We start from the raw sequence: 17393 nt of genomic DNA on the forward strand, positions 1-17393 counted from the left end.
GAGTTTCTGTCTGGGGAGGTGAAGAGTCCCAGGGGTGATGGCAGTGGTGGTCGCATGACTATGTGAGTATACTTATCGCTTAACCACTTAAAAATAAAATAAAATTTACCACTTAAAAGTGGTTAAAAGTGGTTAAAGTGGTTAAAGTGGTAAATTTTATTTTATTTTTATTTATTTATTTTTTTAAGTAATTGAAAGTATCCTAAGCAATTCTTTTCCCAAGCTTTTTTTTTAATGTTGGGGGTAGGAGTTTATTAATTAATTAATTTATTTTTGCTGTGTTGCGTCTTTCGTTTCTGTGCAAGGGCTTTCTCTAGTTGCGGCGAGCGGGGGCCGCTCTTCATCGCAGTGCGCGGGCCTCTCACTATCGTGGCCTCTCTTGTTGCGGAGCACAGGCTCCAGACGCGCAGGCTCAGTAGTCGTGGCTCACGGGCCCAGTTGCTCCGCGGCATGTGGGATCCTCCCAGACCAGGGCTCGAACCCGTGTCCCCTGCACTGGCAGGCGGATTCTCAACCACTGTGCCACCAGGGAAGCCCTTAAAATGGTGAATTTTATGTTATGTATAATTTACCACAATAAAAATCCCTGAGTCCTTAATGATACTCGGCGAGAGGGTGAGAGAGGGTCCAAGACCTTGGCTACAGCAGGAGGTGACTGTTGCCTATCGGTTGGGAGGAGAGGGGAGGGGCAGCTCATTTCCCCCCGCCCCGAACCTGCCGGAGGACACAGGTGGAAACGTCACATAATAGGAAAGTCACCACTTAGCCAGCCAAGCAAGGTGGCTGCCCTGGGATGGGGCGTGGGGCGTACAGCTCCAGGAGGGCCGGCCAGGGTGCCGGGGGGCATCCACCCCACCACCCATCACCGGCCCTGTCGAAGGAGTGGTTGTTGTCGCCGTGATCCCGGTGCCAGAAACGTCAAACTGAACCTGCCGGGGCTCTAGAACCCCTTCCCAGTCACGGGAAGCCCGTGCTGGAGAACCACGTACAATGACTCTGGGAGGACCCAATCCAGCAAATCGAGGACGTGCGACACTTTAGGAGACAGGCCCCTTCAGAAAGCGAAAGTCACGGGCGCAAGGGGTCGGGGCGCTGCTTCCGCGTGAGGAGACCAAGAGGCCTGAGGCCAACCAGGCGCGCCGTCCCTGCTGTAAACACCTGGGGACAACCAGGCTGGCTGTCGGGGGCCGAGGGGTGCAGAGGGCAGGCAGGACATGGCGTGGCTCTGGAGGTGAGCTCGGGGGTCTGGGTTCCGGGCCAGGGGCCGCATTCTGCTCAAACACAAAGCCTGTCTCAGGGACCTTCGTGCCTGTTGAACGTGGGTGGTGGTCCCCTCCTTCCCCTATAAAACCTTTAGGAGCAGTGAGGAGAGTGGAGACGTTGCCCGGAGGTGCATGGTGCCCGGCAGATGCCCGGAGAGCGTCGCCACCGACTTGAGTTTGAATCCATGAATATTCGACCCACTTAAAACGGTGAATAATGTTCCCCTGTCATGAGGTGATGGAAGTGAGGTTGCAGACAGGGTCAGTGAGGAAACCCTTCTGGGTTCACAGACACCTGCCTGGTGGAAGTGGGACCACGGAAACTAGTGGCCTCTTCTCAAGGGGGCCCCCGGGACATTGTCAAGAGGGGGCTACAGGGTCCCCCGTTGTCCTGCCTGAAAGACACTCAGCCTCCAGGAAAAGCACCCAGCCCCCTCACCCCCGCAAAACCCCTTCCCCACACCTGCTTTGCTGGTCAGGAATTGTGCTTGGAAGGGGGTGGCGTGGGCACAGCTGCCACCCCCCAGCTCACAGCCCTCCACTCCCACCGCAGGGGCCCAGGCTTCCCTTCCCAGGCCCCCCTGAAGACCCCAAGGGGAGGATTCAGCTGCCACCCCTGACCCGACAGCCACGGCACAGAGGGTGACGGTGGCCAGGGTTTTAGGCCCAAGCGCATCATCTGGGTGCGGGGCAGCCTGGGAATACGCGGACCTCTAGTGGGCGTGTAGAAGGGAACAGTCCCGGGCAGGGCCTGGGCCGCCCCCATGATGACAGCTGTCCCCCGCCATCCCTGATGGTGCCTGGCCCACTGGCCGGATGTGGGCAGTGCCCCGGCTGAGGCCCTGCCTCGCTCGGACCCCAGGGGTGTGGGTACCACCCGGCCCACCCAGAGCCTCAGCTCTACCTTCCTTTGCTCATCTGGGAAGAGCTGCCCCGGGCAGGTGCTCCGGAAAGGCCACGATGAGCCTGTGCTCAGACCCGCACGTGCTGCACACCCAGCTCTCTGGGCGCCCATGTTCCCACCCACCCTGAGAAGCTGCGGTGCGGTGGAGGTGGGGGAACGGAGAGGGAGCCAGCCTCCAGCCACCAGATGAACGTCCGAGGGAAAGTGCAGAGTGGGGGCCAGCCCTCCTAGGCTCCCCGGGCCCTGGACGTGAGGGGGGGGCGGTGGCCTCATTTCCAACGCCGCCTACCGCCCGTGCTGTGGTGCTGGACACAGGTCACCCACAAATGTTGGTGGGCCCAGCCGTGCCCTGGGCTGAAGAGCCAGGTCTGCAGTGGGGATGCAGAGAGGGGCCCACGGTGCCTCCGTCTCACCCTGAAACCCAGAACCAGCCCAGGGTGGTCAGGCAAGGTGGCGGTCACCTGCAGCCCCCCACATCTTCCGAGGACACTGGCCACGTGCTTTAGGCTGTGATCCTGCAAGCCGGAGAGAGACACACAGACCCCCCCACCGCCAGCGTGGACACTGGGTCCCTGGGGGGTCTCACTCGGCCTCTCAAGAGAAACCCACCCTCAGAGGCCACCTGGCCTGGCTGGGACCGGCTTTAGGGGCTCAGAGACACCACCTAGACGGGGTGTGCTGGCCCACCCCAGGATGGGGAGTGGGGAGGGCGGGCTCCATGTGAGACGTCTGGGCGCTGGGGACAGGTGCTGTCCTGGGGCCACGGCGGGCAGTGCCAGGCAGCATCTCTGCTCCCAGTGCCCCACGGGTGTCCCTGGGAAGGCAAGGCCTCTTGCAGGCAGCCCTGCTCTGTGCCCAGCGGCCTGTGAGGGGCCATGCCAGGCCTGGGCCTGCGGAGCTGGGGTCCGTCTCCCCGGGGGTCCCTGCCCCTGGGTGCCCAGCCGCAGCTGTCTGGGAGCAGTAGGCACCAGCAGCTCATGCGAGCTGGTCCCATGTCCGGCCCGAGCCGCCTAGGAAGGTCTTGAGGGAAGGCAGGTCTGGGTGTTGCCAGGACCACGAGAAGTGGCACTGAGGCCGTTTTCAGCAAAGCGATGAGGCCACAGTCTCAACACCAGTGAGAAGACGCCCCGGCGGGCTGGCCAACCCCAGGTCTTGAGGTCTCGCTCTGTCTGCGGTTTGGGGAGTTTTAGAGACACTCCTGCTACTTCCTGAAAGCTCTCAACTGGGTCTGCAAGGAGGGAGCACGAGGCTGGCGCCGGGCGGGCCCTGAGTAAGTCCCGGGCCCCTGTGCGGGGAGCAGTCGAGGTGGGGGTCTGAAAGCAGAGTGATTCGTTGGCATAAAGGTGGGGGCTTGGTGGAGGGTCTTAACCTGGGCTCCTTCACCAAGAGGGACCCCGGAGCACCACAGATGCGGTGGAGGGCGGGGGGCTGGGGGAGGGACGGTCCCTCTGCGGCCCCTTCAGAGCTGCTGAGATTCCCCTTTGCAGAGTCCCCCGCCCCCCGGCCGCAGTGCTGGGCCGGCTGGGAGCTGGGAGCCGGGAGCCGGGGGCTTATCCCCCTGGGACGCTCTCCTTGCCGTCTGAAAGCGTATCTTAAATGACGGGAGGGACCCACTGCACACGCAGGGCATAGGGCGTCGGGGGCCAGCGCGGGGGGCCAGGTCCCTCAGGGCCTCCGCCAGGCACTCAGGGACTTCCCCGGGGCTGCGTGCTTGCCGCCGATTCTCGGAGGTGGTGGGGAGCCTGGCGGGGTGGGTGTAACGCGCGGCCACCCTGGTCTCCAGGGCCTGGTGGGGCCAGAGGCACGTGGGCGAGAGGAGGGACGGAAAGACAGGGGGTGTCTGCTGGGGTGGGCAGCCAGCCTGGTCCTGAGGCTGGGCAGCTCGCGGGCTTCTTGGGACGGTGTCCAGCGCCAGGCCCTGTGGGGGGGCTCCCGTAGGTGCCTGCCGAGAACGGTGGGCAGGGGCTGGGCGCTGAGGAAGGGGTTCTTCCTGGCGTCTCTGCCTGGACGGTGACAAGGTGATGTTGTAGGGGTTCCTGCAGGCAGAAGGGAGAGGACGGAGATGCCTCCGGCGACGGTGGGACAAGGCGCGGTGTTCCACCCCCATAGCCATCGAAGAAGTGGAGGTGCATTTTAGAAGGCACATTGTAAAAAATCTGCCTAAATGGGGGAAATGGAGATGGACTCCTGCTGTGCTGGTGAGCTGGGGGCCCCTGGTTCAGCTGCCTGAGAGCAAGGAGCTCAGGGGCTGCAGGGGCTGATAAGTCAGGAGCTCCCTCCCCAAAGTGTAACCTGCGCAGAGACAGAAATAAAGTCGAAGCTCTGAGTGGGAGCAGGTGGGAGTGAGAGGTTGGAAGTCACCCGACAGGCCCCGCCATGGTGAAAGGGTAAAGACGTCCCAGCAAACCCACAGTGATGATGAGTAGCCGGGGACCAGGCTCCACGGTGTGCGATGGGGCAGCCGGAGGTGAGGGCAGCGGGCGTGCTGGACGCGGGCTCGCCCCCTGTGCTTTTGCGTTTGTTTGAAAAACTCCAGAGTGAAACGTCTGGAAGCGTATCTTAAATGACGGCAGGGACCCACTGCACACGCAGGGCGTAGGGCGTCGGGGGCCAGCGCCGGGGGCCGGGTCGCTCTTCACCGTGTCATGTGAGCATCCATCCGGACGCAGTGCCTCCTGTGGGGCTGCCAGGGGCCCTTCGGGGATGTGCAGGCACTAGGGTGGTGCCCAGGGCCAGAGAGGGTGGGGGCAGGAGACAGGGGCCGCTGGAGCCCAGAGCTGGGTGCGTAGGGGCTTCGGGCTGACCTGGGCCACCCACCCCATGGCCTGTGGCTGTCACAGCCCCCCTGGGGCACGGAGAGGGGACGGAGGCCCTGAGCCCACCAGGCTGGCATGCGGGGCAGGAAGGGCAGTGAGGCTGCTGGTGTGGAAGATGCGTCCCTCTTGGCACTTGACCCCGGGAGAGGACGAGGGGGCACCCAGGCCTATGGTCTCCTGGCCGGCAAGAGCCCCAGCTGCCGGTGGGGAGGGGCCACGGGCACTCTGGGGCTGGCAGGGTGGGGACACCAGGAGGGGACAGTCCACGGCCACCCCGGGAGGAGGCCGGGGCGGGAGGAGACCTGAAGCCACGTGTCCATTGGGCAGGGAAAGGCCAAGACGAGGCCCAAGCCTGGGCTGAGCTCTGCTGGGCAAAAGGCCGGGGCTGGGCCCGGGGGCAGGTGCCCAGGCCTGTGGCCGCGAGCAGGGCAGGACCGCACCCGGGCGTGGGGCGGTTCCAGAGCCTGGCTGCTCCGGCCTGGGCCTTCTGTGGCCCCCGGTCCTCTCAACGTGACCCCCGCACCCTGCCGGTGTGCCTGACAGTCAGGGACACGGCCCCGGATCTGGAATTAGTGCTCTGCTCTGCACAGACTGCACAGGGCAGGGGGGCAGAGCAGGGGCCCCAGGACCGCACAGTGTCAGTTGGGCCGCTTCCTCTGGCTTTTGCAGAAGTGACTTCTAGAGACAGTGGTCCCCTTTCTGCTGCCACCTGCATCAGGGAAGAGCCGGGCGGCGCAGCCCCTGGGGGAAGGGACCAGTTTTCCAGAATCTCAGTTCTGACAAAGGAATCGGGCCCAGGGTGAGGCTTTTGTGTCCCTCCCAGGCTCACGGGGCTCAGGGGCGTCTGGACAGCTCCCAGGTGGGCTGGCACCCCTGCAGCTCATGTGGGCCACCCTCACAGTTGGAGACCCTCCTGGACCCCCCTTCATCAGGCTCAGCCCTCCCTCACCCCCGAGCTGACCGGGCCACAAACCGTGTGCCACGCTGGCCCCACTGGGTGGCCGCCCTGAGCACCTTGGGCCATCTCCTTAGAGGGCAGAGTTCGCTCTGCTTGCGGGTCTCAGGGCCAGGCATAGACCTCAGGCAGAGCACCCCTGGGTGGCTCCCTGCCTGACTTGCAGGGGGCTGACTGAGCAACGGGGGTGCAGGGATGGACAGGGGAGGCCCATTGACCCTGCAGGCCCACGCCCGCCAGTCCGTCAGGACGTCAGTTTCGAAAGGTCAGTGCGTTTCTGTGCTGCCGCAGAGCCTTACCTTTGTGTTTCCGAGGTCTTGCTTACTATCTAGGTCGATGAACTCTCTGCAGCTTCAGGTAAACACCTTGGCTTCCTGTTATTTCCCGGTGGTTCATCGGTTGTCAGCACAGCCGGCCCGCTCAGTGTTGGGGGGCGGGGCCTGCACCTGCCGACGCCCCACGGGGCTGGGGGCTCCGCCCGACAGGGGCTGTGGGTGGGGTCTGGGCCTGGCTCCAGGCTGGCTGAGGAAGGGTTTAGAGAGCCCGCCTCCCCCAGACCCTGTCTAGCTGACAGGATGGAGCTTACGTTAGGGGCACCTCTGGTTCCGGAAGGAAGCAGAGAGGTGGGGGGGCCAGAATCCTGCCCCATCTGCCCGCACCCGTGAGCCCGTCCACCTCTGTCGTGGGCAGTCTCCCCGGGGTCCCGGGCCCTTTCGCAGGAGCAATGTCCATGCACTTTGCATCTCAGGTCATTCTTCCACCAGGAAAAATTCCTAGAAAGGATTTTATCTGCTCAAAAGTGAAGCACAGGGCTTCCCTGGTGCCCCAAAATAAATAAATTTATTTTTTAAAAAAGTGAAGGGCTTCCCTGGTGGCGCAGTGGTTGAGAGTCCGCCTGCCGATGCAGGGGACACGGGTTCGTGCCCCGGTCCGGGAAGATCCCACATGCAGCAGAGCGGCAGGGCCCGTGAGCCATGGCCGCTAAGCCTGCGCGTCTGGAGCCTGTGCTCCGCAACGGGAGAGGCCACAGCAGTGAGAGGCCCGCGTACCGCAAAAAAAAAAAAAAAAAAAAAAAAAAAAAAAGTGAAGCACACTGAAGAATTTTTTTTAATTAATTAATTTTATTTTTTGCTGCATTGGGTCTTTGTTGCTGTGCGCGTGTTTTTTCTAGTTGTGGCGAGCGGGGGCTACTCTTCCTCGTGGTGCACGCGCTTCTCATTGCGGTGGCTTCTCTTGTTTCAGAGCACGGGCTCTAGGTGTGCAGGCTTCAGTAGTTGTGGCACGTGGGCTCAGTAGTTGTGACTCGCAGGCTCTAGAGCGCAGGCTCAGTAGTTGTGGCGCACGGGCTCAGTTGCTCCACGGCATGTGGGATCTTCCCGGACCAGGGCTCGAACCCGTGGCCCCTGCATTGGCAGCCGGATTCTTAACCACTGTGCCACCAGGGAAGTCCACATTGAAGATTTTTGAGACATGTTACCAAATTGTGCTAGAAAACATCTGTGCCCGTTTATGCTCCCAACACAGTGAAGGATCCCACTTCCTCACTCTCTTGCCAACACCAAGAATTAAAGTTCTTTATTTTTGCCAATCTGATAGGCAAGGCAAAGACCACTGTTGGGTGTTTACGTTCGCATTTCTTTGACTATATGAGTGAAGCTGAGCGCTTTCCAATTTGTAGGAGGTACTTTTACTTCTTCTGTGAACGATCAGCTCCGACACTTATTCCTGTGCATTTGTGGGAGTCCTTTTTATATTAAGCCTCGGCTGTCGTGTCCCACAGGATGGAGACAAGACTTGGCACTTAACACATGCTCACTAACCGTTTGTCAGATAACTTAATTTGTGATTTAATCCGATTTCCCTAAAGCAATTTCAACCCACCCTTTCTCCAGGTCATGTGAAACTCTGGAGGAAACGTCTCAACAGGATCGTCATATGACACACACCGCAGCTCCATCCTGAGCCCAGAGCCGTCAGCCATGACAGGTGAGAGCCCCACCCCATGCCTCCTTTGACTTGGAACATTTAGGAGGGAGCCCATGAGAATTTTTCTACCAATGCAGTTGTCTCATAACAGGGAAAATTACTTCAAAAATTAGCATGCAAAAGTAAACTTCTCGAGGGACTTCCCTGGTGGTGCAGTGGCTAAGACTCCGTGCTCCCAATGCAGGGGACCCAGGTTCGATCCCTAGTCAGGGAGCTAGAGCCCACATGCTGCAGCTAAGAGTTCACGTGCCACAGCTAAAAAAAAAAAAAAAAGTAGACTTCTTGAAATAAAAACTAACTCAGGAACAATAAAGCCGGAGGCTGGGCTTCCCTGGCAGCTCAGTGGTTGGGGGTCCGCCTGCCGACGCAGGGGACACGGGTTCGTGCCCCGGTCTGGGAGGATCCCACATGCCGTGGAGTGGCTGGGCCTGTGAGCCAGGGCCACTGAGCCTGCGCATCCAGAGCCTGTGCTCTGCAACGGGAGAGGCCACAACAGCGAGAGGCCCGCGTACCGCAAAACAAACAAACAAACAAAACAAAAAAACAAAATACCAAGTGCTAACGAGGATGTGGAGAAATGGGAACCCCTGTGCGCTGTCGGTGGGACCGGAAAATGGAGCAGCTGCTGGGGAAAGCAGTATGAAGATTCCTCAAAAAGCTAAAATAGAGAATCACCATATGATCCAGCAATCCACAAAAAAGAAGTGAACTTGGGACTTCCCTGGCAGTCCAGTGGTTAAGAATCTGCCTTCCAATGCAGGCTACTCGGGTTCGATCCCTAGTCAGGGAACTAAGATCCCACATGCCGCAGGGCAACTAAGCCCACGCGCCACAACAAAGAGCCTGCGTGTGGCAGCTAAGACCCAACGCAGCCAAAAATAAATAAGAAGTGAACACAGGTGTGGAAGAGGTATTTGCACACCCATGTTCATGGCAGCACTGCTCACAATAGCCAAGATGTGGAAGTAGCCCAAGTGTCCACAGACAGAAGAGTGGAAAACCCTAATGTGGTCCACACAGTGGGCTGTAACTCTGTCCTAAAAAGGAAGGATGTTCTGACACATGGACCCTGAGAATATGATGCAAAGCTAAAAAGCCCCAGAAGGACACCTTCGTTACGATCCACTCACAGGAAGGGCTGGGGGAGGAGTGGGCAGTGAGTGTTTAATGGGGACAGAGTTTCAGTGTTGCAAGATGAAAAATTCTGGAAATGGATATGGTGACGGTTGCACAACAATGTGAATGTACTTAGTGCCGCAGAAATGGACACTTAAAATGGTTACGATGGTCACTTTTATCTTAGGTATATTTTACCAGAATTTTAAAAATTGGGAAAAACGAGTGGCACAAAAGGGTGTCGGGAGCATGCTGGGGGGCCGACAGCTCCATCACCCTGGGACCTTCACAGCGAGCTTTCAGCTGAAGAACGAGCACTGCTCTCTGCCCACCTTCACTGGCCTGCCGCTGACTTCTGCATCAGGTCGCCCTGCGGGGGGCGGGGGGTGCTGAAAACCATGCATGGGCGCTGGGGCTGAGTCCCTCGGGAGGGCCCTCGAAGCCCGAGGGATCCCCGACGGCTGCGCGCCACCCCACGGCCGTGTCAGCGTTGGGACGCCCCGAGGTTTCCTTGGCTGTTGGATGTGCATGTGGAAAGGCCCAGGGGTCACGGGCTGCGGAAGCAAGGGCCACGTTCTCTGCTGTCACTGAGGCCACCCAGGCCTGTCCAGCCTGCTGTCTACTCCCCTGGCCGGGTCACGGGGCCATCACCGCCAGAGGCTGCTGCGGCTGGGCGGCAGCGTGAAGCTCCACCTGCGACCGGGTGCTGCCTGTGGTTCCCGCTGACCTCAGGGGGCTGCTCCCCCCGCAGTCTGCTGTCCGAGGTGCACAGGGCCTAAACGGGACCGCCTCTCCCGAGGCCAGGGCACAGGCTCTGGGAGGTGCGCGTCCCCCCATGGCCACCCAGATGCTCCTGTCGCACGGCAGGTCCCAGGGGCGGGTCAGGAGGGAGAGGGTCCAGGGAGGCTCTGGGCACAGGTCAGGCAGTGGGTGCTGGGGTCACCGTCACGAGAGCGACCCAGGAGAGGCAGGCTGGGCGGGAGAGGGAGGGTGCCTGGGACACGCTGGCTTCCTTCCGCATGTCGTGTGGGGTCCCTCAGCCCGGGGAGCCCCCGGTGTGAGTCATCGCAGTGTCCGTGGATCCTTAGACGGGGGGCAGGGGGCTCACCCCTACCGCAGGGGGCTCACCCCTACCGCAGGGCGCTCACCCCTAGAGCAGGGGGCTCACCCCTACCACAGGGCGCTCACCCCTACAGCAGGGGGCTCACCCCTACAGCAGGGCGCTCACCCCTACAGCAGGGCGCTCACCCCTACCGCAGGGCGCTCACCCCTACCGCAGGGGGCTCACCCCTACAGCAGGGCGCTCGGTCCTGTGACTCATTCCTGTCCCCTCGGAAACACCTGGTGGGGAGGCAGGTGAGGGTACCACCTCGCAGGTGCCTGGAGCGCCCCTCCCCACTGGCTTCCTTCCCCCTGTTGAGAGGGGTGGTAGCTGGTGTCCCAGGCAGGGCTTCAGGGGAGGGCAGGTGGGCATCCAGGTCCCGCCATCCTCCTGGCTCCTCCATGACAAGCAGGCACTGGAGCTTGGAGGAGCCCCCAGTGCCAGTCTGTGCTTCTTCCCAGCCCCCCATCCCAGCAGGGACCCCAAAGCCCTGGTGAGCTTCCACTTCCCATGCCGTGGCCCACCAGCCCGGCTCTGCACGGTCCCAGTGCGAACCCCGCAAAGCCCGGGTGACACATCTGAAGAGCGTCGTGAAAGCTTGCCTGAGCCCGCAGGGGTGGAGGGCAGTCGGGAGCGGGCAGCGGGCCGTGGGCTGTGGGGAGCCCTGGGTTGTGTGACGCCGAGCTCGCTCTGAGCTGGGCTTCATATGACGGCTGACGGTGGCGACTGTCCCATGTAACTGATGCTTAGAATCAGCAGAGGGACGCTGACGGGCCTAAGGTTTCAGGGCTCGTTGCATGTTTATGGACTGACTCCTTACCGCTTGCTTCTTGAGGGGACCGCAGGTGAGCCCTGGCTCCCACGTGGGGAGGGCGTGGGCTCTGAATTGGGACACCTGCATAGGGACCCCAAAGTTCAGCTCTGCTATGAGGCCTGGATGGAAACCAGCCCTGGAGTGAATCCAAGGACTCCTGCCCTCCGCCCACCTGAGCCCACAACCCCTCGGAGGACAGCCCCTCCCACTCAGGAAATGCCCACGGATAACACCCCATCAGGCGTGAGCTCACAACCGCCACAAGACATGCGCAGGAGCCGGCCTGTGGGAGGGTGTGCAGGCACTGTGCCGTGGCGGGGGTCCTGCCTCCAAGACTGCAGGGGCTGGGAAGGCCACACACAGTGACATCAGTACGTTGGGTGAATGTGAGGAGATCAGAGACGGAAGGAAAAACATAAGCAGAGAACAAGAGACTCGAAAGGGAGCCAGATGGAGTGTCTAGAAATGAAAGATATGATCCCTGAATTTTAACGGAGTGAATGAGTAAAAAAAAAACCCACCAATTAGACACAGGTACAAAGAGCTCACAAACTCGAGTTCAATGCCAGTAGGTTGCCTGGACAGACGGATGGTCCTGCAGGATGGGGGGGGGGGGAGGGTGCAGAGCGAGGTGGGGACGGGGCGAGAGGTCCAGCACGTGCCTGACCAGAGCCCCAGGAGGCAAACAGGGGGCCATCCGGGGCACTGGGGTGTACAGAGTCTCAGATTCAGGGGTCCGAGGGCACGGCAACTAGACAGCAGGCGGCCACCGTCGCAGCTTCAGAAGCCAGAAGACGGGCTGCAGCGGGGCCGGAGCTAAATCGGACCCCTGGGGGGACCGTCCTCCAGAATTGGGGTAAAAGTGCATTTCGGATGAACCAAAGCTGGGGCAGGCTCTCGTCCACAGGGCTTGCAAGGGCCGTCCTCAGGGAAAGGAGGGAATGACCTTGGAAATGCAGCAGATGGAGGACAGGGAGCGGGCGGAAGTCTGGCCGACACGTGGGCACCTGTGAACAGGGAGGGACAGTGTGAACACGACAACAACCACGGCAGGAATAGTAATAATAACAACATCTGACCTACGGGGTTAAACAGGCAAAGAACCCACACGACTAACGTAACTGGGACCAGAATTGCACGTCAGCCGAACGTGGGGCCCTTAGAGCAACAGCGTCCCAGGGTTTGTGCCCACGCAGGAGGTGAAGGTTCTGACTAACTTTAGACACTACTAAATAACGCACATTAAAACATCCAGGGTCCTCTCGAAAAGATTAAAAATGGCTTAACAATCTCCAAACCAATAAAGGGGGAAAGAGACTAAGAACTAAACTCAGTAAATCCGAAAGATGTATTGTTTGCTAGGGCTGCTGTAACAAAGGACCACAGACCAGGTGATTTATTTTTTTACTTTATTTTTTGGCTGCGTTGGGTCTTTGTTGCGATGCGTGGGCTTCTCATTGTGGTGGCTTCTCTTGTTGTGGAGCACAGGCTCTAGGCACGTGGGCTTCAGTAGTTGTGGCACGTGGGCTCTGTAGCTGTGGCTCTTGGGCTCTAGGGCACAGGCTCAGCAGTTGTGGCGCACGGGCTTAGTTGCTCCGTGGCACGTGGGATCTTCCCGGACCAGGGCTCGAACCCGTGTCCCCTGCGTTGGCAGGCGGATTCTTAACCACGGCGCCACCAGGGAAGCCCAGATCAGACGACTTAAATCACAGGCATTTCTTCTGTAGCCCTGGAGGCTGGAAGTCCGAGATGGAGGTGTGGGCGGGCTGCATGCGTCGGAGGCCCCTCTCCTCAGCTTGGGATCGCCGTCTCCTCCCTGTCCTCACATCGGCTTTCGTTCACGCGTGTCCCTGGGTTTAAATGTCCCCTTTTTATAAGGACATAGTCATACTGGATTAGGACCCACCCTAAAGATCTCATTTTGACTTGGTCACCTCTGTAAAGACCCCATCTCCAAATCCGGTCACGTTTTGAGGTCCTGGGGCTTAGGACTCCACATATCTTCTTTGGGGGGGTGGGGGGGGGACACAATTCAACTCATAACAGAAGGCGAATAGAGAATAAAGTCTCCTCAAGCCCACAGACAGCGCTTTGGAAAATGACTGTTGGTGACAAGGACGTGGTATTGCCCGCCTTGTACCCTCGAGGCCGTCGGCTGGGGGATGGGGGACTTAGGGTCACTTTAGGAAACCATCTGGAAAGTTTTAACCCTGGCGCGCCCAGTCCGCAGCTGACAAGAGCCTTCTTGCGCCAGCACATCTGATTCAGGTGGTTCCCAGCGACACTCGCCCTCACGCTGTCTCTGCCCCACAGGAAACGCCACGCCAGTGGCCAGCCCTCTGCCAGGGGCCCTGTCGACTGGCGTATCTTCCCAGAACTGCACGTCGAAGGTGCCCTTCAACGACAGCAGGGTGTTCCTGGTGACTGTGTACAGCACCGTGTGCATGCTGGGCCTGCCAGCCAACTGCCTGACGGCCTGGCTGACGCTGTTGCAGGCGCGCCAGGGCCACGTGCTGGCCGTCTACCTCTTCTGCCTGGCGCTGTGCGAGCTGCTGTACATCAGCACCCTGCCGCTCTGGGTCGTCTACATCCAGAACGGGCACTGCTGGCTCCTGGGCCCATGGGCCTGCAAGGTGACCGCCTACGTCTTTTTCTGCAACCTCTACGTCAGCATCCTCTTCCTGTGCTGCATCTCCTGCGACCGCTTCCTGGCAGTGGTGTACGCGCTGGAGACGCGAGGCCGCCGCCACCAGAAGACGGCCATCCTCGTCTCCGTGTCTGTCTTCGTTCTCGTGGGGCTCGTCCACTACCCGGTGTTTCGGATGGAGGAGGAGGGAACCTGCTTTGAGAAGCTGCCGATGGACCGCGAGATCGCCGGGTACTACTACACGCGCTTCGCCGTAGGCTTCGCCATCCCTCTGTCCGTCATCGCCTTCACCAACGAGCGCATCTGCAGGAGCATCAAGATGAGCGCCGGCCTGAGCGCCGCCCAGAAGGCCAAGGTGAAGCGCCTGGCCGTCGCGGTCGTGGCCATCTTCCTGCTCTGCTTCACTCCCTACCACCTGGTGCTCCTGGCCAAAGCCATAGCCTTTTCCTACTACAAAGGAGACACGGGCCTTGTGAGCGCCTTCGAAATCAAACTGTACACGGTCTCCGTGGTGTCCCTGAGCCTGGCCACGGTGAACAGCGTGGCTGACCCCATCATATACGTGCTGGCCACAGAAGCTTCACGCCAAGAAGTGTCCAGAATCCACAAGGGGTGGAAAAAGTGGTCCATGAAGACAGACGTCGCCAAGCTCACGTATTCGAAGGACTCGCAGGAGGCACAGTCGCCCACATAGCTCACCAACGGCTACGCCTTCCCCAAGCCTGTCCGCCCACCGGGGCCACCGCCGGGCGCGCGGCCTCGCCACGCACCCTGGAGGGCCTGACCGAGGCGTCCTGCTGAACCCAGCGTGGGAGTCCAGGGCCGATCGCTCGGCTTCCCACGGGGTCTGCCCGCCAGCGTCCACAGCGCTGGCTGTGGAGCCCCCTCTGGACGACACGCCACAGATTTCTCGTTCCTGGAGCTTCTGCCCCTTGTGGGTCCCAGCCCCGCAGGCTTTTCCACTGGGAGCAGAAGCCCCACAAGGGAGGTGGCAGCACGCCGAGGGTAAGGGCGAGTCTGCCAGCTGCAAGGGGAGCCCGTGGCGGGCGGGAGGGCTTGTTCTGGCTGGCGCTCTCGGCTATTAGCGCACCGCAGGGTCGCAGGCAGAGGCCGTGTGGCCACGTGGTGCTGCCGGCAGCTGGCACAGGCCCTGCGTGCGGTAGGTGCCTGTCAGCCTCCGCGTGACGGCTTTATTTCCCGCGCTTTTCTGCAAGCGTTGCTTGGATGACTGTGACAGTACATGGCGGGGCCAGATTGTCAGTGCAAACCGTGCCCCTCCTGAGGTGGCTGCTCACGGGGCCGTGGCTGGGGCCTCTCTGTGCTGCAGACCCTGAGGGGAGCCGGGGGGCGGGGCGCACCCACATGGCCTCCGGAGGGAGCCCCAGTGCTCGTGGCAGGAATGCCCATCAGCCGGGAGGGCCGGGGGGCACCCCAGGCAGGGTGACACTCCGCCAACGGGCTCCGAGGACGGCGGTAAGTCCTCCGCACCGAGGCTTCCCAGCTCCGCTGTCGGGGAGAGGCCGCCGAGGGCCAGGCCAGGTCACAGCGCTACCTCCGCTCCCCCATCCGTGACAGGGGCCAGTGACACCTACCTCAGCGGGTCGGCATTGCGGGCTGACCACACCCACCGCTCATGTTCGCATTTCCCTAAGGCAGCGGCGATGGACGTGCTTCATTGTGAGAGACCCTGAGAGGATATGTGATTTAGAAAATACGTTTAGAAATAAAAATGCAAGAATATACGTCGGTGCCAACTTCCTAACGTGGGGTGACGTCATTTTACCTTCTCAGGCAAACGTTTCCCTCTAGGCACCTCTTGGAGGGCCAAGCCCTGGGGGAGGGGCGTGCGCCTGGGCTCTCCAGGTGATGGGCCGGCTTCCAGGAACAGTCTGGATTATTCAGGGCCGGGATCACAGGACGTTTCGACAACATCTGACGTATGACTTCCCGGGGCTGCTGTAACTAATTGCTGCAAACCGGGGGGTGTAAAGCAAACAGGATTCTCTCAGCCTTCTGGGGGCTGGAGGTCAGAGATCAAGGCGTGGGCAGGGCTCCTTCTGGCGGCTCTCAGGCAGCGGGTTCCATGCCTCGCTCTTGGCCTCTGGCGCTGCCGTGCCCCCCCACCCCGGGTTCACCCCCCTCTCTGTCTCTTTGGACTTAGGGCTCCCCTGGATAATCCAGGGTGAGCTCAGTGCCGCATCCTTAGCCAAAGCCTATTTCCAAATAAGGCCCCGCCCCCAGATTCCGGGGAGTAGGACGAGACGGATCCTTCCGGGGCCACCAGTCTATCCACTACGAATGGCAGGAAGGAGCGAGAACCATGCTCTGTGGCTCCCAGGGCAGGAGTGGCCCCCAGACTCACTGCCCACTCCTCGTCGCTCCGCACCTGTCACCGTCCACTTGGCGGTGACCGTGACAAACGCGGGGAAGACACGGTTACCGCGCGAGCACCCCACGACTGTGCTCTGGCCTCCCAGTTGCTGCGAAAATCTGCTGTACAAAAAAAAAGAACGATGGTAGAGCCTCTCTATAAAAAAAACAATGATGGTAGAGTCTCTCTATCTTTTTCATTAATACGCTTTCCTGACAGCCTCATGCCGCTTCCTTGCCAGTTTTAGGAGAAGTTCCTGGCATCCGAAATCCCAGCCTGGGGCCCTCCGTCCAGCCCCCTCACCTGGCAAACCGCCCCCCAGGACCGTCCTCGCACCCTAGCCTCTCGGGCAGCGTCACTGGCCCTGGGGTTTCGGCATCTTACGCCTCAATTTCAGTCACGGACGTAAAGCTCGTGCTTCCACCGAGGGGAGCAGCAGGGCCTTGTGAGCAGGGTCCCCACCTCTCCATCCATGAGAGTCCGGGGCTGCCGAAACAAATGATTGCAAACCAGGACGAAATGCCTTAAAACAACAGGAATTTACCCTTTCACAGCTCCAAGGCCCCAAGTCCAAAATCAAGGTGTCGGCAGGGCTGCGCTCCCTCCAGAGGCTCCAGGGGACAGTCCTTCCTGCCGTTTCAGCCTCTGGTGGCTCTAGGGGTCCCTGGGCTTGTGGCTGCATCACCCCAATCTCTGCTTCTGTCTTCACGTGCCCCCTTTTGTGTCCCTCCGGGTTGCCCCTTCCGTCTCAAGGCCGCGTGGTGGGCCCCAGTGGCCGTCTGGACGCCCGGCGCTGGCCCTGCCTGGTCCACAGTCATCCTGGCCCAGCGGCTCTGTGGCGGGGCACTGCTTTCTGTCCACTCTCCCCAGGGAGCTCAGAGCCAGCCTCGCCCGCACCAGGGTGCCCAGGCTGCACAAGGTGCAGGGGAATCGGATGGGAGCTGGGTGAGAACTGTGCCCGATGGGTCCGCACCCTCCACCCTCGGGCCATGGGGCTTCATCCACACTGGCCCGGGGGTAGGTAGGCCTGGCCTGTCCACCCTTCCCCTCCTCTCTCCCTCTGTCCTCTCACGGGACTGTCTCAAAGGACAGCCTGTGTGTGTGTGTGTGTGTGTGTGTGTGTGTGTGTGTGTGTGCGCGATGTGACCCTGGACGCAAGCCCCCAGCCCCCAGCGAAGGGGCTTCCCCGTTAGTTCACCACCACCTCTTCACACCCAGGCTGGGAACTGCCTACTTTTCCATCTTTTGCTGACATCATGCAACCAATAAACGGCCCGTTCTCCCCGGGCAGGATCCCGTCAAGCTGCCCGGCCCACCAGCTCCCCACTGTGGCGGAGGCAGGGCTCAGGCCCCGGGAGCCGCTGGCTCAGGAGAGGGGCTGCCAGGACTTTGCCGGGAGGGGTGGCCTGGAGGGTCTCTG

At 60.7% G+C, this 17393-nt stretch overlaps 1 protein-coding gene across 1 annotated transcript; it reads left to right on the top strand.

The window, feature by feature from the left end:
• Positions 1–3385: 3385 nt before the first annotated feature.
• Positions 3386–15299, top strand: GPR132 (G protein-coupled receptor 132). The gene is made up of 3 exons (XM_067711595.1): positions 3386–3436; positions 7830–7923; positions 13269–15299. Exons 2-3 carry the CDS (start codon positions 7917–7919, stop codon positions 14294–14296), a joined length of 1035 nt encoding a protein of 344 aa, XP_067567696.1. The 5' UTR covers positions 3386–3436; positions 7830–7916; the 3' UTR covers positions 14297–15299.
• Positions 15300–17393: the final 2094 nt, after the last annotated feature.

The sequence above is a fragment of the Pseudorca crassidens genome, chromosome 1 (assembly GCF_039906515.1).
Source record: "Pseudorca crassidens isolate mPseCra1 chromosome 1, mPseCra1.hap1, whole genome shotgun sequence".
Lineage (NCBI taxonomy): Eukaryota > Metazoa > Chordata > Mammalia > Artiodactyla > Delphinidae > Pseudorca > Pseudorca crassidens.